Genomic DNA, 23303 nt, shown 5'->3' on the forward strand with positions numbered 1-23303 from the left:
TATGCATGACTCGCATAACAGACCCAATGATTTTACTGTTGGAAATAAGAGTTCAGTGCTTAAAGATTTTTTGTATTTTGTACTGCCTCAGTTCCTGTAGGCTCCCATTAAAGGCAGTGTTGTGTCCTCTTTTTGTGACCATAGGTGGCCCAAACCTTTTATATTACTATTCGGCCTGTGGATGACTCCCTGCCTGTGGTTCAGATTCCTGGAATGCGAGTGCAAGAGGGAGTGAGGAAGACTATCACAGAATTTGAGCTGAAGGCCACAGATGCAGACACTGAGGTAAGTCTTTTTTTGAAACTGCACCCTGCCTTTGTCTCAGTGTGATGAGATATAGTCTGGATGTGTCTCCAGTATAAAGTTATTGACAGAGTGTTACAACAACAACAACTTGGATTTATATAGTGCCCTCCACTCCGGACGGCGTCTCAGAGCGCTTCACAATAACGGATCCTGGGGCCGAGCCATGGGGAGGGGGAAGAAGGTGATCAAAGGCACGGTCGAAAAGAAAGGTCTTTAGCCGAGACCTGAAAGTAGGAAGAGAGTAGGGGCCCCTGAAAGTAGGGGCGAAGGGAGTGAGGAAGGGAGTTCCCGAGCCTCGGGTGTAGTGGCTAAAGGCACGGCTGCCAAGGGTGGACCGGAGAATTCGGGGGACAAGGAGGAGGCCAGACCCGATTACAGTTTCCAACACTCAGCTCAGAGCAACCACACTTAACAACGCCAAATAAAACTAACAAAAAACATTTTAAAGTGAAATATTCCCCCCCCCTCCCCCATTCACAGTTGGTAAGGGAAACTTCTTTCCCTAATACCTTATTTTATTTGCAAGTTGGTCATATTATTAAAGCCCTATTGAAGCCTCTTCAATAAAGAGGACAGTGATGTTCTTGTGATCTGAGTTTATTTATTTTTGAATGCTTAAGGTTACTGTAAGACCTTGTGACTTTTCTGTTTTAATATATTTCTCCAGCCTCTCTCCAATTACAGTGTTTTTCTTTAGGGCGATCTTTCAAGAGTTTTATATATTAAAATGTGAATTTGTTTTATTATTATATGATGGATTCAGGAGATTTTATATTACAGCAACAACAATAAAATTACATTTGTAAAGCGCTTTTCACATCGGGAGGACGTCCCAAGGTACTGTACAGACCGAGTTACGGACGCAAGCTGGGGGTCGGGGTCGTGGAGGGCAGGGTGGTGAAGCAGGGAGATTGAAAGCACGGTCGAAGAGGAGGGTCTTGAGATGGGTCTTGAAGGCGGCAAGGGAGGGGCAAGGTGGAGGGACTGCGGGATGGAGATCCAGAGAGTGAGGCCAGAATGGCAGAAGGCCCGCCCGCCAATAGTGGGGTGGGCGAGACGGGGGACGTGAAGCAGGCCAGAGCCCGCTGAGTGGAGGAAGTTAGTAGGATGGTAGGCGGTTAGGAGATTGCAGAGGTAGGGGGGAGCAAGACCATGGAGGGGTTTGAAGGTGAGACACTATTACTGGAATATTGTGAATTTCTCCATCTGTATTGTAGTTTTATTTGCCTGGTAATTCTATAATCTCTAACATTACAGGCTGAATCAGTGACCTTTACCATTGTGCAACCCCCTCGCCATGGAACCATTGAACGAACCAACAGTGGCCACCACTATCGTCAGACTAACACCTTCACTATGGATGACATTTACCAGAACCATATCAGCTACAACCACGATGGCAGCAATTCTCTGAAAGACCGCTTCTCTTTCACAGTATCTGACGGGACTAATCCGTTTTTCATTGTTGAAGAAGGAGGCAAGGAGGTGAGCTGTTATGTATCCTTAATAAAGGACTGAAATCTACATTTTAATCAATCGGAAAATCAAATTTCCTTTTTAGCTTTCAGTTCTTTTAGAAGCTTTCTTTCCATTCCAAAACCCAGTGGAAGGTACACCCACGTTTTCGAGCCACCTTTGAGAAAGGTATTTGTGGGAGAGGGAGAGAGTCGTGGTTTCAGGCAACAAGAGACTGTATTAAATATCATGAAGTCCTTGAACTGACTATATCACTCAGCACTAGAGTTGTTAATTAAGAATCAAAACTTCACAATTTTCATCCCAATATTTCAAGGAAATATTCAGGAATTTGTTATTCTCAATAAGTTCAAGATTCAAATATCCTTTGTAGCACTCAGGCTATCTCTAACTCATTGAAGTTCATGGACAGAATAAAATTAATAATAATAATATCTTATATTTAATATAGCGTCTCATCATGTTAAAACATCTCATGAGTGAAGTGTGGTGATTTTGAAAACTTGCATCATCTGCCTCTTTACTTATCCTACCTGTACAGTGATTTAAGGGAACATTTGTAAGAGGTTTGTTTTTACTACCTGTGTCTTATTTTATTTTTAATTGTGTGGCCCCAGATTGTGACTGCTGCTTCCCAGAAGTTTAAGATTGACATCCTCCCTGTGGATGACGGGACACCCAGAATTGTTACCAACCTGGGACTGCAATGGCTGGAGTACATCGATGGCAAAGTAATATTGACCACTTTCTTTATTCTCAGCTGAAAGTGACATGTAATTACACAGGGAGCAAAAGAGCTACATTGGGTGCAGGTTAATAACATCTGTGCTATGAGCCCTTCATTGTAATCGATATTAGTTTATGAGGCAAAGTTCAAATATTAAAATGATCATCTAGTCTGACTTCTGGTGGAATATTTGTCATGAAATTCTAGAGGGTTCTTTTTTTATCTGGAGCTTTGAATTGTCTTCCAGGACTCCTGTACCATTTGGGGCAAACCGGAGAGCTGTCTTTTTGCTGCAGAATTCATAGAAGTTATTCTCTAATAGTCATTAAATGTACTGAATTTGGATGTGGGGATTCTTACTCTATCCTAGTTGGTAAAATTAAGAGCCTTGGGATTGAGCTATAGTAGAGTTATCGATCCAACGCTGATAAAATGCCTTTAGTGTGACTTACAGTTTGTTGAATGCATTGCCAAAGTCAATGCAAAGTTACACTTTGATGCTAAATTATGATCTTGTAAAGAAACGTAAAAGTATTTTAAATTTAAGCTCATGTCAGGTAATCGGATCTCCTTATTTTCAGTAGTCAAGCCTAAAGTAGAATTGACGCAAGAAGTTTTTTTGTATTGCCAATTTACATAATGCGTATGGAAACAAACAAAATGCAGAATATATTGCACTTGTGGAAAGGACTTAGACAATTCTTCCCTAGTTTCTTTCTCCCATTTATTTGCATAGGGATGAATTTGTTATTCAGCACTTTGCCATCACGTGCGTTTTATCTATTGAACTATTATGGGCATAACACATTTTGAGCATAGCAATATTCTACTAACAGCCATAAAGTGAATGACTAATTTTATTTGGGGATTGTTAACCAGGACACCCGTAGAAACACTTTTCAAATAATCTCATGGGATTTTTAACGTTTACCATTACCAGGCAGATGTGATGTTAGGTTAAAGTCTCAACCCAATGACAACACTTCTGACAGTGCAGTACTCCCCTGCACTGGAGTCTCAGCCTAGCTTTGAGCTCAAAGTCCCAAAGTAGGACTTGAACCCATAAACTTCGAAATCAGAGGTCAGAGTGCTATCAACTGAGCCAGGCTGACACCTGCTCATACTTAAAATGTCACAGGTTGTTTAATTTGTAAACATGCATATTCATACCTGTCAGTAGAAATTCGTTACTCCCAGATTTATGCACATTATTGTAATATAATTCTTAACCTCCTGTTGTATTCTGATTCATCTAATTGCATTATTCACAGAATATTATTATTGTTGGTAATTGATGCTCCTTTGAATGTAGGCGATCAATTTGATTACAAAGAAGGAGTTATTGACCATGGATCCTGACACTGAAGACAAGCAACTGGTTTATCAGATAACTACAGAACCAAAACATGGGCATCTGGAGAGTAAGCTGAAGCCTGGATCCCCTCTAACAACATTCACACAAGGTGAGATTTGATGCATCAGTTCTATTGGTGTCCAACAACAACTTGGGTTTATATAGCGGCCTGCACGTAGGGTAACGTCTCAGAGCACTGTACAGTGGTAGAGTTTGACCCTGAGCAAGGAAGAATGAGAGGTGACCATAGGCACATTTGAAGAGGTAGGTTTTCATGTGGGATTTAAAAATAGATAAAGTGAGAGGGAGGCGCCAAGTCAGGGAGCTCCAGAGATTGGGGGCGTAGTGACTGAAGGCATTAGTGGTGGAATGGAGGTGTCGGGGAAAGTGCAGCAGGCTTTTGTTAGCTGAGCGAAGAGAATGGGCAGAAGAGGAGGATATGAGCAGGTTAGATACCGACAGCAGAGGCTGTTAAGAAAGCAATCTCAGCATGACCGCCAAAGTTCACCACTACAAAATATGTTTGGTTTGCCAATTGATCATTGTATTGCCTCTATTAATGTGTCATTCATATATGTCTCATGGCTACAACAGGTTAACAGTCAATTATACTGAGGGGAGGCTGCAGTCTTCCTATCATAACCCAGGTTTGGAACTATACAATAGTGAATAAATTACCAAGGATAGATCATAAATGCCTGTTCATCATGTGAGCCAACTACTGTCCGGACATCTGTAATTGCAGAATAGGATATAGATTCTTTGGAAATTAGTTGTGATCATCTGAAGAGCATTATGCTGCATGAGAAATTGTTTTGAAATCATTTTGAAATCACTGTCCTGCCTGAGTATGATGTTTAGGGATCTAAACTCAACTGATGTAATAATGTAGCCTACCGTCCTGATTGCTTTGTTTATTGCTGCCCCATATTGTTTTGACATAGCGAGCAATGAGTCAACTAACACCCTAGATCTCTTTCAGCTTCCCCTTTGGCAAGTTCAATCCTATTCATGGAGTACTTGTGTTTCCTATTTTTGGATCCTGTATCTAGTGCCTTGCATTTATCAGTATTAAACTTAATTCGTCAAATGTCCATTCTGTGTAAAACCTCTGCATCTGTTTGTTTCCTTGCAGAGGAAGTTAACCTGGGTTTGATCCACTACGTGTTGAACGAAGACAAGATCCAGGAGACAATGGACACTTTTAAGTTTTCAGTGAAAGATAGCAAACCTAATATTGTCAGTGACAATGTTTTCCACATCCAGTGGTCTCTCATCAGCTTTGAGTATACCAGGTAGATCTCCTTCACACTCTATTCTGAGTCAAATATACTAACTGCCAGGGGTTTCATGGCCTTGCCTGGCCTCAGGAGGTCAATAGGGACAAGTGTATTTCTGATTCCTGGAAATTGCAGCACTTGTGGGCAGTTAAAAGCATGTTTTATGAAATGTAATGCAAAGCTACTGTAGGCAGGACTTTAAGGCAAAGCAGTAGGAAATAGGTTAATTACCACATTTGTACATATAATAATAATACTTGCATTTGTTATAGTGCTTTTCACATCAGGAGGACTTCTCATAGTGCGTTAGAGATTTAGTATAGTCAGTGACTGTGTATTTTGTAGGAGAACAAACGAGTGCTCTATCTTGGCTAGTCCTATTCAAGGAAAGCATCGCACAGAGCCTAAAGTACCACTCCACAAAGCAGAAAGACCAAAGATCCACCTCAGGGCACTCTCACACATCATCTCCCAACATGAAAGGCACTAAATATGTAAATTTGTATTCTATTGTATCTAGCACATGCTTATAGAGGGGCCAGGTCACCTGTCCTTTTAGCCAGATGTAGTGACGGCATGGGTTACCAAAGAGGGGAAACTTAGATCAAGGATTGATAATATTTCCAATAACACTGTTCCATAGTCAGATAAATCTTATCTAAAGTAGCAAAATTTTCTGTGATCTGCTGAAGACCAATTTGCTTAACATGTCAGGAAAACAATGCTTTAGATACCAATCCCTCACACAGCCACTGTGTCTGTCTGCAGTTACAATGTGAGTGAGAAGGCCGGTTCTATCAGTGTCACAGTGAAGAGGAGCGGCAATCTCAATCAGTATGCTATTGTGCTCTGTCGCACTGAACAGGGTACAGCAACCTCTACCTCTGGTGCTGGCTCAAAGCTGGGGCAACAGGACTATGTGGAGTACGCAGGGCAGGTATGTACATGATTGAGATACGTAGGGCAAAACAAATAACAGAAACCTTTAATTAAGAAATGTAACCTGGGAGTCAGTTGTCTGAACCTTTTACTGTAAACGTTTAAAGTGGATATTTCATTTTGACTCTTTTGAAAGGGCATCAGTTCCACTAAACATTTAGTGACTAACAATGTAAGGCAATATGAAATCTTACCTTGATCCTAATTTCTTTAATGGAATTTTTATGCTTTGACAATTGATCTGTATGTTTTCCACTTAATGAGAAGTTATCAGTTTTCCTCTCCAATGATTTACCAGCAAGCACATAAATGCACAGTGGAATGCATACACATGTTTTCAAGGCTTTCAGGCTTTGTCTCAATGACGACAAACTGTTCAGTCGTATATTTGTCTTGTGTGCCTATGGTAATTAGTGACTCTATAGGTTGGCGTGATTGGACTGGGCTGGAGTTGTGGTATGTAAAGAATGTTTAAAACATTAGAAAGATTATTTTATTGGCTACAAATCTAGCCACATTTAATGGGATAGAGGTAAGAGTCTAATTTGGAATGATTGAATGCAGGGTTGACCTACTTCCAAATGAATGCAAGTTCACAGCTCAAATCTCCCCATGATTCAACACACGTTTTAAACTAAGCTAGAGAGACCATAGGGTGGGTGAAATGAAAGTTCTCAACCGATTTCAGTAGAGCTGTGCTTGATCTGAAGATAGATTTAAGATGCATTGTGAATGCAGAATGGAGAGAGCTTTTCTCTCGCTAAACGTTACCTATGATTGACTACTCAATGTTGATGCAGTATGCAAAGTGTAACAGTGTGCCTTTTTTCCAATATTAACATGTTTCATCTTCATAGCCACAAAGCTTTACAAACAAAAAATTATCGAAAATAAACGGATCAAAACGTTTCAGTTGTGTAATAACTTGCCCGTCTATCACCATTTCATGTAGTTAAATGTTTCAAAGCACTTAGGAGGAACCAAATTCAAAAGGTATCAAAGGGCCTGATTAATAATGGTTGGTATAAAATGCAAGATTGTCCATTTATCTTTGTACAGTGCAGACAAAATAAAATTGCCTTCATATGATTTGCTTCCTCAAACAGGTTCAATTTGATGAGAGGGAAGATATGAAAGCATGCACCATAATCATAAATGATGACCAGGTGTTTGAAAACATTGAAAGCTTTAACGTGGAGTTGAGCATGCCTGCATATGCCTTGCTAGGTCAGACAACAAGAGCCAAAGTGAACATCAACGACACGGAAGACGAGCCCACCCTTCAGTTTGATAAGAAAATGTACCGAGTTAACGAAAGTGCTGGATTTCTGCTTGCACCGATGGAGCGCAAAGGTCAGACATGCTCTCGTTTGTTTACAACTGTGTTTAAAGTGCAGCATTTGCAAATCAGAAGTCAGGATTGTGGATTGTTTTCAGGTCCTATTATAGGTTGAGAAAGGCTTTCCTAGTTGGATTGTAAAGTACTGATTGCAAAACTGGCTTTGCCAGCCTTAGGGAGCATAGATTTTTAAGTGAAGGTAATTAATTACTAATACAGCAAAGGGAGTAATTAGGAGGATTTGTTTTACACAGAGGGATTTTAGGATGCGGTTGTTCTACATAGAATTGTGGTTGATACATAATCCATATAATAATAATAATTCTTGTATTTGATATTATAATAATCCTTACATTTGATATAGAGCCTTATCATTTCTTCAAGACTTGTCAAAGCGCTTCACAGAATATACAATAAAGTAAATTGACTGTATATTTTGTGGGCAAAACGCAGCAGCCAATTGTGCATAGCAGTGTTTGTAAGAGATTCGGACGGAGACGATCAATATGATTGTGTAATAATGCAAGGTTTATTAACTAATACAAATAGCTTAACTTATTCTTAAAACTGAGACCACAGATACCTTAAAATCGATATTGATTCCACTGGGAAGTGTGCTGACCCTCCACACAACTTGACCGACATCTGTAGGCATGATGCTCAGGTTTCCCAAAATTATAACACATTCGTGGTCTTTTCCTGGGACCTTAACTTCCTCTTCTCTTTCCTTGTCCCATTCTATGAAGGTGTCTCTTTACTGCTGTCACTTCTCCTGCCTCAGACCCCTTCTGCTGTTTTATCATTCTCTGAGGTGTAATCATGTCCCAACCCTGGGAAACAGTCTCTATTACAATCCAGCCATAATGTAATCTTGTTTACAGATGCCCCTAGATACACCCTCAATTCTGGCAATAACTGTTTTAAGAAAGTTAATTTAAATTGAGGATCTGCCATTGCAGGGACAGGCCTGACAATAACACCCAGAACAGCATTTGCTCCTGCAGCCACAGATGCTGGTGATGAAGCTTGGGTTGCCTGCATGGCTAGTTCGTGCACATTGAATAGACATGCTGAAAAAGCCCTTGGGTGTTCTATTGGTCCCTGCTTCATTTCACTGGTCTTTCACATTAAAACTTCCTAATCCCATCCCAAGACAGTTAAAGTACCTCATTGCTATTGCTGTTTAGTAGTTGCCGGAGCATGTAAATCACCTGGGACAGTGCTCCTGACATCTCCCGAACATGCAGCCTTGATTACTTCCCCATGCTCTTCATTGTTTAATTCTGGGTGTTGAGCCCCGAAGGTTACCATATGGTGCATAGCATCAGCTGGGTCAGTAGTCATATTTATGGCTCATAACTCGGAAGCCAATGCTTTTACCTCCGTATTTGTGATTTACAATGGTGTGACCCTGCAGTACTCCAGCATGATCAAACTTGTTAGTTCTTACTATGACGGCTACTGGCAAGGGCTCCTCGTCGAGGGGTGGCCTACTTCCCCAAACGGGAGCAGGAGGCGGTGATGGTGATTCTATTGATGGATTATAGTACAGGCGTTCCTTATCTTCCAGATCATCCCAATTAATATCATCCCCATCATTCCCGTTCTGGGTCATAAGACTCTCTGCAACTTTTCTGGCATAAATTGTTCTTGCTTTTTCTTGTTCTAACTCCCTCTTACAAGCCTTATGATTTTCTTGATTTGGAGGGCGGTTTCTGTAAAGCCGCTCTCAAAGCTGCTCTAGTTTCATACGAATTATCTTTTAGTTTTGCCAATTCGCCTTTCAATTCTGCATTTTCTTGGCTAGTAATGGTTGAAGCAATGCACTGCACAGCTGTTGTGGCAAGATAATGCTTTAATTCAGATACTCTGGCGCGCAAGAGTTTCTCACTCTCTCTCATGCCCTTCTCTGCTCTTTCCTTTTAATGTCTCTTGCCATTCTCTATTCTTTTGTTTTAATTCCTGTAATTTCCCTTGCTCTTTTCTGTGAGTAACTCCAGCTCCCACACACTGTGCCATATTAGTGACTAGCTGAGACAGTAACTCAGATACTTTGCCCAATAAATTTATTTTCTCCTGTTTTATCTCTGACAGTTCTTGCTGCACACACTCTAGTTATTGCTGCGTGTATTTTACTTTCTCTTCACTTCTCTCCATACAACAAAGCGCCACACATCACCAACAACTATTTGGCCCGCTTCACTTTAATCTGACCTTCATAAACTTCTTTATCAAAGTGATTTCTTATCTCCTTATAGACTGGACTCTTTTTGGTTATCAGCAGAAGTAATCCCTCGTTGCCCGCAATCCCGGACAACTTTTTCTCCATCTATTTGTGCTATACAGTCAGCTTTTAAGAAAGAATTGGATAAAAATCTTAAAAAGAAGCATTTAACAGGATGTGGGGGGAAATGCAAGAATGGGACTAAACAAATAGCTCTTTCAGAAAGCCTGCCCAGGCACCTTCTGTGCTGGAAATGCCTCTGGTTCTATAATTTAAGATTTACTTCTTTGATCTCTTTTGGTCATCTCTATACCCACTCCCACCCCCCTTCAGGTTGCAAATCTATTGTCAATCCACATGTGACCAATATTACTAATTCCCATTCCACCGGAAGCAAAACTTAGATTGTTGACCATTTATAAAGTGCTGACACTGCCCGTTTCTGGCAACAGACTGGGTTTTCAGCCTGATCATAAAATCTAACCAGAACAATGAGCTAGAGATAGATGATAGGAGATCTAGAGCCAGTGCTAAGATTAGATAACCTTGGGGAAATCCTTGGGGATTTTCCAGTATTAGCTCATATCCCAAGTGTGGTAAACTTACCTTTACGCAGAGCATCGGGGTCCCTTATTCTTCCCCCAAACCTTGCCTGTGCTATTTTGGGGGGACGGAGATACAGAGTGACCAAAAAGTCGTTGCAATGTCTTAAAGAAATGATTTTTTTTGCATAATAGGGTAGATATCATGACGTTTTGGTCAGCTATATAAGACTCCTGAGTAGGATCTAACAAAACACACAGTCATTACACTTTACAGTATATCCTGTGAAGTGCTTTGAGACGTATCAACGACATGATAAGGCTCTGTATCAAATGCAAGGATTATTATTATTTTCAGCAGTCAACATAAGTTGGTACCCACCATCCTACAGTCTATCTAAAGAAGACAGCAAATAAGCATTCTTGCAATGTACATCCCCGAAGCCATTCATGAAGAAATTTGGCTGTTAGTTTACAAATTCAAGCAAAGCTGGCGGAAGTGCTGTAATAGTAGGTACTGAAAGAGGAGTGTTCAAAACACCACCCAGTTTCTTATCAAACACTCCTTACTTTATGTAACACTTTTAATTCTGAGTTAGAGTGTCATCCTGGCTCATTGGTAGCAATCTCAACTCGGTGAGTCAGAAGGTTGTGGGTTCAAGACCCACATCTTAATTGGAATCACATAGTCTAAGCTGATACTCCAGTGCAGTAATGGGGGGGTGTTGCATTGTCAGAGGTGCCATCCTTCGGATGAAACATTAAACCAAGATCTCATTTGTTTGTTCAAGCGGACGTTAAAGATTCCACGATACTGTTCGAAAAGAGAAGGGAGTTTGTCCTGGTGTCCTAGCCCCTACATTCCCCAAATAATGTTGGTCACTCACTCCATGGCTGTGTATGGGACATAGCTGTGCACAAACTGGTTGCCTCATTTTGCCCACAAAATGCACAATGCTGACACTGCCCACCTCTGGCACAGTACATCCTGCGAAGCACTCTCGACAAGGTGATAAGGCGCTCTATCAAATGCAAGGATTATTTATTGGTTTGAAGCGCAGCAGGTAATTGGTAAGGACCTATTGTCAGGCTGAATGGCATGTTGGACGTATACCAAGGAATTTAACATCCCTCAGATGATTTAACATGAGCTGAAGCCAAGTGGTAAAATAACAAGCAGTATGTTCAAGCATTAGTTGTTAGCACACACTTTGCAGTTCATTACTGCTATTGGATCACTACACGTCTTAGCGGTTTTGTTTTACCACTTGTAATAAAGTAAATAACCACAATTTAAAATGATAGTCACACACAAGAGTTGTGTGAAAAAATTAACTAGAATTCAAAATGAAGCTTTGTAGAGTGAGTCTTCTGGTTGTTTTACAACAGTGTAAGAGCCAGCCTTCGCTTTTATTCTAGCAGAACTCAAATTGTTATTTTCGGCTACAAACCAGCTGTTTTCTCACAGATTGCTACTGGACTGTATCAGGCAAACAGACAGGGCGCTGCAGTCTCTTGACGACAATTCCATATAATTCTGATTAACCTGTAAATAAACCAGAATGCACATAAATCTCTGAATTGTCATCGCTCCGTAGGAGATACCAGCAGTACCGTCTCTGCAATCTGTTACACTGTCCCCAAAACGGCCAAGGGTAGCAGCCTGCACGCCTTGGAGTCTGGCTCAGATTTCAAGTCCAGGGGAATGACAAATGAAAATCGTGTGGTCTTTGGCCCTGGTGTAAGCATGTCAACGTGCGACATCAAGCTGATTGATGACAGTGAATACGAGGAGGAAGAAGACTTTGAGATCGCCCTGGCTGATGCATCCCACAATGCACGCCTCGGGGAAGTTGCAGTTGCCAAAGTTATGATAAATGGTCCCAACGATGCCTCGCTTGTATTTCTCGGAAACTCTTCTTTCACTGTTAGTGAAGATGCAGGTATGTGTGCAATTACCCAGCGCAGTTATCATCAATCATCTAACCTCAGTCAAAAGTCAGTAACAAATAATAATTCAAGAGTTGAAGAAAACAGAACAATCTTATTTACTTTACTTTTTAAAGAACCGCACACCGTAATTGGGTAAAATATTCAAATGCTTTGAACGCAGCAAAAGAGTTCAGTATATGACAGTATATAAGGTGATTAATCAGTGCCAGACAATGTTTGCATAATACACAAAACTAATCCAACTCCCAGGGGCTGCCTCAGTTCTGGCCTGTATGGAGACCTGGAAGTAGGATCTCCTGCTCACTATCTCACATGAAGACAGCTTTATGGCTTCAAAGGAGAGAGGGAGACATTTAATGTCAAAATGGGAGTTTTGTCAAGAACACCAATGGGGAACCCCAAAATTTGGTGGTTGGAAAATATCATCTGTGATAATTATCGCATAACATCACACTTTTCATTCCATTCTTTCATTCAGCTCCCTACGCTACCGTTACGTTAAATAACAACATTCATTAGCCAACGATCAGAGCTATGGCACATAATAGTTTGTGCGATATGCACCTGCGTACATGCACATGCACCACTTGCACGCACATAACACACAGATCCTGATGTGAGCCTCACTCGCGCAGAATATTTATTTCGGATCAGTAAAAGGCCAATAATGTATTTCATTGATCACTCCCAACAACCTCCAGAAACATTACTCAATCACTGTCTCTAGAAATGTGTCTGATTGTCTCGAGGATCTGTTTTCTGCTTCAACGGCCTACTGTTGTAACTGACTTCCCTCCTCCCTTCTGGTTTTCCAGTTTTGTTTTTAAGTTCTATTCCCCCTTTTATCTGAACTCTTTGCAAAAATGAAAATCTTTATCAATCTTCATAATCTTAAACTAGGTTGAATACCTGGATTCTGACCTGAGATTACCTTAAAATGTGATTGTAGTGTCGGCCCCTAAAGTTTAAAGCATGTAAAGTCGTGTATTTTGTAAACTGTGCAATCTCTCTCCAGTCTGTGCACATTCCTTATACAGAGGTGTGTGTTCATTGTACAGGTACCATCGAAATACCAGTTATTAGACAGGGGAGTGATTTATCCACATCAACCTCAGTGTGGTGTGCTGCCCGGCCTTCAGATCCTCCGTCTGCTACTCCAGGCATTGACTACATCCCCAGCTCCAAGAAGATTGATTTTGCACCAGGCAAGACAGAAGAGGTAAGTTGCTCCCGTTCACAATTAGCATTGCATTCTGTGTTTAAAAGATGCCGATAACAGCAATTTACACTTAAAGAGCACCTTTTGCTTTGGGAAAATGTCTCAATGCTCAGGTGCCCCAATCAGCTGAGTCAAACGAAAGCCACCATATGAATGATATTTGTATTGTATAAAGTGCTTTAGGAAGGCTAACTGGGAACCCAAGCAAGGAGGCAGCTTGTGATTCATGGGAAGGTGGGTGAAAGCACAATTAAAGAGGTTGCTTTTCAGGCATTATTTGAAATTTCACCTGGGCCAAGATTTACTATGTTTATGTAGCATTTCAGAGCATCCAGAATTTGACAAATTGTTGAATTCAGTCTGAATTTTGAAGCCATTAAAATTAAGGCAATATTTAAGAATTTGCCAAATTCTGGATGCACTGAAATGCTATATATTTAAAAGTAAACCTAGACCATGGTGGAATTTCTATTCCAATGTGTGTGTTGCCTTGAGAAGATGAGACAATAGAAAGCAAAAGATGGAAACAGTATCTTAAAAGTATGTTTACTGTACTCCATCAACTGTGAGGATTCTGACTGCTCAATGATGCTGCAGTTTCGTTCATCGTCAGACTCCAATAGAATATAAACATTCAGATTTATTAAGTTTTTCAGGTGAGCATCTTGGCAAATCAAAGGAGACTTGAAGTTAATCTAAGGGTTCTGCTGTCCAATGCAGAGTATGGGATGTAGGAGGAGATAGCAACATTAGCAAGGGGCAATGGAAAAAGTATTTTATATTTAAACTGATTCTAGACATAATTTTCTACTTTCAAAAAAAAGAGAAAAAAAGTTGTACTGATAGAAACAGCTATTTGGTGGCTGACGTTACTCACTCTTGGTTTTATTTCTTGCAGATTTGTACTTTAACTATCCTAGATGATGTGCAGAATCCAATTATTGAAGGGAATGAAACTTTTATTATATTCCTGAGCTCAGCACAGGGAGCAGAGCTGGTTAAACCCTACCAGGCCATTGTTGTTATCAATGACACCTATCAGGATGGTAAGTTGCTTCAGTAACAGCTTAAAACAACAATAGGCATTATTCGGTATCTCCAACCCTTTAATCCTGTAGTCCTGCAAGTAAGCTAGATTTATCTGTTGTGAATGAGATCTTATATAACTTAAAACCAAGTTCAGTCACATCTGCCTGTTCAGGTGGACACTAAATAAGCCATGACGCTGTTCAAAAAGTGAAGGGAGTTTCTCCTGTTGTCCTTGTCAACAGTCTTTCTGTGCACCCCTAGCCCTGTACTGAAATGTCAGTGTGGACAGTGAACTCCGTCACAATATAGTGCTTGAACCCACATATATCGTGCTTGAACCTTCTGACTCTGAGGCGAGAGTGCTACCAGACTGACACCCTACTCTTTTTCCAAATGGCGAATTGGGAATTTCTGGCTTGTTAGCCAAAGCATTTTGAATTTCAAAACATGGTAACGTTATCTCGGTAAAGTTCCATCAATAAGGATAAAGATCACGAATGAGCGAGATAAATTTACACAAGATTAGCTTCGGCATATTTGTAAATAAGGCAACTATGGATTCTAATCTATGTTAATATTTCAGTCCCTAGCATGCAATTTGGGAAAGATATCTACATTGTGAAGGAGAAGGAAAGGGAATTGCACGTTCCTATTATCCGGACTGGTGATCTCAGCTACGAGTCCTCGGTGAGGTGTTATACTCGACAACTGACAGCACAGGTCATGGAAGACTTTGAGGAAAGAAGGAATTCTGATGATTCCCGCATTACATTCCTGAAGGGGGAAAAGGTAAAGCCTCTTCGTTTTAAGGAGTATAAGGAGAAATCTTGCTAATCTAGAAATACTCTAGATGGAAGGGAGTGTGAGTAGTGATACCTTATGGTAATATTGATGCGTCATCTTGCAAGGAGAGAGTCTGGGATAGACCAACGATGTGGGATAGGAACATTGAACAGGAGTAGGCCAGGCACCTCAACTCCAATTCCCCGTCTTTGCCTCATACCCAAATTTAGGGTAACAATCTAGACCAGCCTGAGAGCAGGGTGGCAAAAATCAACATTGGGTTGCCTTTTTATGATAAATATGAATTCCAACAATTGGTAACCTCTTCATTTTCATCTGAAAGCTTTTCCATGCTGAGCGGGCGATTCAGCAGGCAGTGGAGAAGAGTATCAGGAGTATGAAGTGCTTATCTCTTTGTGTGTCTCAATACTGAATTAAAGAGCCTTACAGAAGAGCACTTCAGCCAGTCAGAATGCATCACGTGTGGTGCTATGCAACATAGGGAAGCCTTGTGTATGCCAACTGCTGTGATTTGCTACATAATTGATCCTTTTACAGAATGATCACAGTTGCCTTTCGTCTGAACACAGCCAGCGCCAAGTTTTGCTTCAAATGCCAACAATTTTCCCTTTTCTCTCTGCCCAATTTCAAGTATTCTGTCCCACATGTCTCATTTCTCCTCGACTTGAAATCAAAACCGATCACCATTGTCTCCCATTCTAACCCTTGCTTTCCCAGGACTTCAGAACTGTAGATCTCCTTGTCTTCATCGACCAGTGGGAAGCTTACTAGTGTGCGCATTGGCAAACTCTGTAGTTTTAGCTTGTTAAATTACAGCAGTACCCCAACAAGCATGGCAAGAGCCAAAGTGTAGGGGATTCTCTATACTTTGGCTCTTGCCGCACTTCCCCTAAACTCTGGGATAAGTAAGCAGATTGTGTCCCTCTGGTGCTCAGAATGTACACTACACACCAAACAAACAGAATCCACATGTGAAACTCTGAGTAGGTTGGTTTGGAGACTCTTCAATTTTAAAACAATTGTCCTAAAGCTAAGACCATGAAGATCTTGGCCGCTGATGTCCACCCAGGAAGAGGAAGGCATCACTGAATAGCAGTCCTCATTGATGTTATCTGATGTTACCTCATTGATGTTATACCCGATCCGATTGACTTTGTCACTCCAAGATCTCCGCTTTCCTCTATTTGTCTACCTAACGAACTGAAAAGATGTATTATTGTTCCTCTTCTTCCTGCATCAGTGAAACACTGCAGCGAGTCTCAGTCAGTTTAACAAGTTGCAGAACGCCCAGCTCATTCACCAGAAACCTTCAGTCTTTATCTGATGGTTCATCAAGAAGTCAGAAATAACACAGGAAATATTCCTCTGCTTGAATCATCACATGACCCAGAAAATGACAGCTTATGTTGGGTTCTTTTGCAGAGGCAGCCTGTTATTTTGACGCCTGAGGTTCACAAATAGGGCTGGAACTTCAGCGTGTGGTCAGTTGTTCTGTCGATGGCTCTAGCAGAAGTTTGTTTTTGAAATTAAAGATTAGAGCTGAAACTGCTCCGCGCTCACAATTCTGAGGAGCATGATCCTCCTATTGTCTAATGTTTATCTTTGAATGAGCAGGTGAAGAATTGCACTGTGTTAATAAATGACGACACCGTCTTTGAGCCAGAGGAAAGGTTTCAGCTACAACTTGGTAACCCACTGGGCAGCCACTGGAGTGGAGCCAAACTTGGAAACAACGACATCGCCATCGTGACTATCTCAAATGATGAAGATGGTATGCTGCTGCTTTTTGCAGGGGAAATTTTCTTTTGTAAAATTATAATAACTGACGTAGTCTCGGCTGACACTCCTGTGCAGTGGTTGGCAGGCGGGGGCGGGGCGGGGGCGGAGTTGGCGGGAGGTGTTGCATTGTCAGAGATGCTGTCCTTCAGATGAGACATTCAATCCAAGGTCTCATCTGCCTTGTTAGGTGGATGTTAAATATTCTCATGACACTATTTGGAGAGAGAAGGGAGTTTCTCCTGGTGTTCTGGCCAACAATCCCCCAATAAAATTGGTCATTCACTTCATAGACATTGCTGTGCTCAAATAGATTGCCGTGTTTGACGACAAATACACACCATCACTGTATTTTACAGTATATCCTATGAAGCACTTTGAGCCATCCTGACATAAAAGGGGCTATATGCATGGATTATTATTTATTATTATTGTAAATAATTATTGTAAAGTATTTTGATACTTTACTTTTCTACTTGAAAAGCTGTAGAAATGCAATTTATATATATTTCCTCTTAGTTGTTTTTATTATTTTGCTTATTTTCTTTCCTTTGTGAAAATGTTTCAGCTCCAATAATTGAATTTGAGGAAGCGATTTACCAAGTGCACGAACCCCCAGGGCCAGATGGCATTGCTATACTAAATGTCAAGGTCATCAGGAAAGGAGACCAGGACAGGACCTCAAAGGTTCGCTGTAGCACTCGGGATGGATCCGCCCAGTCAGGTGTAGACTACAACCCCAAGAGCAGGGTCCTTAAGTTTATTCCTGGTAAGTATTTTGGTGTTAGAAAGTCTAAAGCAGTTTGAAACCAGAATGCTCTTTCTATCAGAGGGTGATTTGGTGAATTTCTATGCAATCTCTCAATCAGTTCTATTGTCTATATTTTAAAGAAGCAGCAGTGGATAAATATATTCTTGTCAGAAATAACTTTACATGTTACAGTGTTGTGATGTCTGGAGCTGTGTGTAATAGCACCAGTTTAACTAACACTGCTATAGTCCAGACAAAGCATTAGGTCACCAGAATAGTTAGGTTGCATAGGTTCCCATCTAACATAATAATTCACAGGTACAGAACAAACCAAGGAACCAAACCATTAGATGCAGGATTAGAATAACCAAATAAAGCAATAAAACTAAAGGCTTATAATATACAATCGGCAGATGGGCTTTCAGACTTTCTGCTCCCCAAACTCTGGAACTCCATCCCGGAACCCCTCCGCCTCGACTCTTCCCTTGCCTCCTTCAAGGCCCAACTCAAGATCTTCCTCTTCGACCGTGCCTCCTTTCACTCTTCTTGTGATTGTCTTTTAACTCCGAGGCACTGCCTCCCCTGCTAGTGGAAATTCTGTCATGCGAAGAACACGTGCAAATAGAAAGTTGGAGGTCCACGCACTACATTTTGGATTTAAATTTAACTTCTTGGAGAGTTATTGGGAAATCACAGTTATTGGTGACCGTGAACTTGTTGGAAGGGCTGAGCCCTTTTGTAACTTTAAACTACGTTGTGTCTATTTACCAGACATGGGATCCCTTACTATGGGTCGCGACATTTTGTTTGCTTAAAAAAATTTGGATAAAAAACTGCTGCAACTAAGTCTGTTTTATTTTCTATAATAAATGTAAGATAATATGTAAATGAATTTAATAAACATACAGAGTGTCCATGTCTACTTGTGCTTCTGAACAGAGGAAGAGGATCCGAACAGTCTCTAACTGTTATCAATCTTATAATAATAATAATAATAATAATATTCTCTTCCCCTCCTCCCCTGACATCTCCTCACTCCGCCTACCCAGGTATTGACCATATAATATTCAAAGTGGAAATCCTATCCAATGAGGACCGAGAGTGGCATGAGTCGTTCTCTCTGGTCCTGGGACCAGACGATCCGGTCGAGGCAATACTTGGCGATGTCATCACAGCCACAGTGACCATCATTGACCAGGAGGCAGCAGGGAGTCTGATTTTGCCAGCCCCACCTATAGTAAGTGTGTGCGTGATTTGACAGTTGACTAATTTTTACTGAATCTTCACTGGGTCATTACTTCAGGTTCTGTGGGATGATCCATCCCATTTATATTCTCTGAGTCGTTCTGCGGTCATGCTATTTGTATGTATTTGTGTCTGTGCATTCTCCAGTCGTTGCACATGCATACATCAAACGCTGACTGTGAACACAGACAACCTTTGTTTTTTAAGTTTTTTTTGTTTATTTTTATTTCCTGAGAAGAAGGCCCAGGGAGATCCAAGTTGGTACAGCAAGGTTGGACATGGCAGAAAATCTGACCATTATTTACAAGAGCTACTCTATGTCTCCATATCAAAAAGCTAGCACCAAATTAGGCTACAATACTCTGGGATCAATTTAGATTGTAGAAACGAGTGACTTTACATGAACAGCTGTAGTTCATATGCAAATAGATGTTGACATCTGTTACAGTGTAAGTAGAGCTTGCGTCCAATTTCAGTTGCCACATTCCAAGCAAGTCTTGAGAGAAAGTGACTTAATGAGGACCCCATAAAGGTGTTTAATATTTTAAATGGGATTGAAAGAATAAACCTGGATGTGCCATGTTAGTAGAACAAGAGAACATAGGTTTAGAGTTACAAAGGACAGATACCAACAAATTTAATTGATGACTCTAATAGGTTGCCAGGAAGTGTGGTTGGGGCCCGGACACTGGACTCATTTAAAAAGCAACTTATGTTGTTATGAAAGGAATGTCGAGTGATATTCGGTGAGATCAGATGGGCCGAAGGGCTTTCTTCATCCAAACCAGTCTTGTAATTTTCTGATTACCTGACTTGTGCTGATAGTTACTGATGTTAAATCTCCAGTCTTCCCAAATGTTCCCTCCACAAGCTGCAGTCCATCAAGAACTCTGCAGCTCGTGTTCTCTCCTGCACTAGGCTCCGCAAACCCATCACCCTCGTCCTCGCCCGGCTCTACTGAACCCCATCCCCCAGAGGATCGCGTTCAAGATCCTCGTCCTCAATTTTTAAAGTCCTCCACAGTCTTGACTCGCCTACCTCTGTTACCTTCTAAACCCCTACCTACCCACCCACTCCCTCCACTCAGTAGGCACCGACCTTCTTTAATGTCTCCTGCCCTGCCCACCCCACAATCAGCAGTCAGGCATTAAACCTATCTGCCACACTGTCTGGAACTCCACCACAGAATCCCTCCTACTCACCCCTTGTCTCGCCTCCTTCAAGGTCTGGCTCAAGATCTTCCTCTTTGACTACAACTTTGGTCATCTGCCCTTCCCACCACCACACCTTGGCCTCCATCCCTCCCGAATCCAACCTGCAGCTCAGGTGGAAACCCTCGACTGTCCAGTGCCTTGGGACATCTTCCTAAAGTGGAAGGTGCTATATAAATACGTTGTTGTTGCTGTAGTGGAGACATTCAAACTTTATAAAAGAATATCCTGTGGCTTGTGAAAATGGGGTCTAAAATACACTTGTGATACTGGCTGGCATTTTACTTTCAATCTATTTCTCAACTGAGAAAAAGCCCCCAAAAGAACGATGAGAATGTCAAATATCCTTTGCCAGTGTTCAAGATTGTTATTTTTTTTAAGCTCAATTTCAGGCAGAATTTGTCACGATTAGCGCAAGATGTCTGGTTTGCAAATGCCATATTTTAGATTCCCAATTTAAAGTTGAACATATTTGATACGTACACAATCAATAGAATCCTTTCAGGTTGAAAGCGAGAGGTGGATATTTGTATTCAAACATAAAAATTGCTATTAATGTAAATTCAAAAATGGAAGTATTACATTGAAACGTGATTTTGTGTCTTACCCCAAACCTTTCTTTGCTTATTTTGCTCTAGGTTGTATCTTTAGCTGACTACGAGCATGTTGAAGAGGTGACAAAAGAAGGGAGCAAGAAGACACCATCTCCCGGCTATCCACTGGTGTGCGTGACACCATGTGACCCACACTTTCCTAAGTTCGCTGTTATGAAAGAACGCTGTGTTGAAGCAGGAATTAATCAATCTTCTGTCCGCTTCAGCTGGGAGGTGGCAGCACCCACAGACACAAGTGGTGCCAGATCTCCCTTTGAGACAGTGACAGATAACACCCCTTTCACCAGTGTCAATCATATGGTAAGTACAACCACACGTGGCTGTTGAAGGGCAGTGTTTCAACAGGAATTTCTTACCTCAAGTCCCACATCCCTATTAAACCAGTGAAATCAGATTTTATCACTCTCGAGGCAGCCCAAAACTGCATGTTCATCACAGGCCTTACATAGCAATTGGTAACTTGCACATAAGAGAGGAGCACAGGGCAATGATGCATTTTGCAGAAGTAAGAGCACTTTATTTAAGTTCCTGTTACCCAATCTGACTGTAAGGCCAAGGGTTCCCAGCTCCAAGCATACCTTTACATACTTGTATCTTAACTTCAGCCAGTTTATGGGATTATAAACCCCAGTTAAGGATTCCACACACACTAAAGTCACATTTGCATACTGTTGATTTCTATTAGTGAATGGATTACTCTACTTTTACTGATTATACCTCACTTTTCTTCAGACTATCTTACTTGATATTCTCTGGTTATTTGTTTCATGAATCTACTTGTACTATTTGCTTAGGTGACTTTCCATGATAATTTATATCTGTTACACTTTGTATGAAATGGATTTTACTGTTGAAGTGAAAATGTTCACGCTAGTATTTTAGGGCGAGGGTGTGTGATTATCTGACCAAAGCAACCATGAAAAAAACAAATTTGATAATTGGGTAACCTGTTTAAGAAAACAACCACTGCAGTTTGAAAGACTTGTTTACATGTAAATTCTGTACGGCTATTGTAAAACTGCATGTAAATTGTACTTCTCAGAGTTGACCAACAGGCGTCACCGTTTCATAAATTCTCTTAGAAACGAAGATTGAACCCTATTTTAAGCCAGATCTGTAGTCGATAAAAGGAATGAATTTGTCTTACAAAAGCAAACTATTCTCAGTCATTCTAATGTGAAAGTTTTCAATAAAACAAAAGCAAATGCTGAAAACTGTGCAGTGAGAATAATAGTTACAACCAAATCTTCCACTGGTACATGTGTTATCACTCATATTTAAAGTCATTTTTTTATCCATATACTGAAATGCTGGATGTTTTGGGGGTGTTATTTTTTCTAATATTTTCTTTGTGAAGTGCATTTGGGTAGTCTCAGCTCAGATCTTATTAGGCATGGGTGTGTACCATAAAACTGGCCAAAGTTTATCATAATTGTACACTAAACAGGGGATCTCCTGCAGAGGTGGTTGGGTTAGGAGAACACTACTCAATACGATCTGTTACTTTCTATTACTAAAACTTCAAAAAAAGTAATGATTCTATTTTTCACTTCTCCCCCACCAAGGTCCTAGACAGTATCTACTTCAGCCGTCGTTTCCACGTGCGTTGTGTTGCAAAAGCAGTTGACAAAGCTGGTCACGTTGGGACACCACTAAGGAGCAATATAGTCACCATAGGAACAGATAGCAGTATCTGCCACACGCCTGTAGTGGCAGGGACAGCCAGAGGGTTCCAGGCTCAATCGTTTATTGCAACTCTGAAGTACTTAGATGTGAAGCACAAGGAACATCCCAATAGGTACTGTAACGTTACGATGTAACAACCTGTGGAGTCTAAAATGCGACCTTCTCAAGCCTTAAGTCTTTGCTTTAAATAGAAAAATGCCAGCAACCAAAATACTGTGAAAGACACAGCATTTTGCTCATTGACTATTTTTGCGGACTTTGCCAGCTTTGAGTTTCGCTGGTTTAAGGAGTCCTGTGATAGAGTGGTTAAAGCACTCGCCTCACAAGTGAGAGACCTGGGTTTGATTCCCGGCAGGGCGAAACCTTGGGCACGTTTCCTGATAATAACCCTTTGAGAAAAAAACAATAATAAAATTGTCACTTCAATCCACGACTGTTTGTGGGACACTGATGTGCGCAATTGGCTGCCGCGTTTCGCCCACACATATACAGTCAATTCATTTTACAGTCTATTCTGTGAAGAGCTTTGAGACGTCTAGAAGACGTGAAAAACGCTATATCAAATGCAAGGATTATCATTATTACCAATCTTGCAAACTGGATATTGCAATCTGTAACTCCTAATATCACAGTTTATACCCCGTGAGAGCATCATCTTCCACTGGGCCAATTTCAGGCAGCAGCGAACCATCCAGCCTGTCATCCAGTTTCCCACAAGGTTTTCTTCATTGTATCTATCTCACTACCTGCCGGTGCTTATATAGTAGCGCAGCCTTTCCAGATAGAAATGTAGAATGTTACTTGTCCACTGAGTGCATATGTCCTTCA

General features: G+C 41.0%; 1 protein-coding gene across 1 annotated transcript in view; it reads left to right on the forward strand.

Annotated features, from left to right (window-relative positions):
• fras1 (Fraser extracellular matrix complex subunit 1) overlaps nt 1-23303 on the forward strand; it is a 218886-nt gene that overhangs the window by 181348 nt on the left and 14235 nt on the right. Inside the window, 16 exon segments of the mRNA XM_042341116.1 lie at nt 145-285; nt 1564-1791; nt 2400-2513; nt 3822-3972; nt 4999-5158; nt 5912-6080; nt 7189-7435; nt 11786-12130; nt 13199-13359; nt 14258-14405; nt 14972-15177; nt 16807-16963; nt 17537-17737; nt 18769-18956; nt 20814-21089; nt 22355-22587. Of these exon segments, the coding sequence (XP_042197050.1) occupies nt 145-285; nt 1564-1791; nt 2400-2513; nt 3822-3972; nt 4999-5158; nt 5912-6080; nt 7189-7435; nt 11786-12130; nt 13199-13359; nt 14258-14405; nt 14972-15177; nt 16807-16963; nt 17537-17737; nt 18769-18956; nt 20814-21089; nt 22355-22587 (3125 nt within the window).

Source organism: Callorhinchus milii, unplaced genomic scaffold (assembly GCF_018977255.1).
Source record: "Callorhinchus milii isolate IMCB2004 unplaced genomic scaffold, IMCB_Cmil_1.0 Scaffold1, whole genome shotgun sequence".
NCBI classification, from domain to species: domain Eukaryota; kingdom Metazoa; phylum Chordata; class Chondrichthyes; order Chimaeriformes; family Callorhinchidae; genus Callorhinchus; species Callorhinchus milii.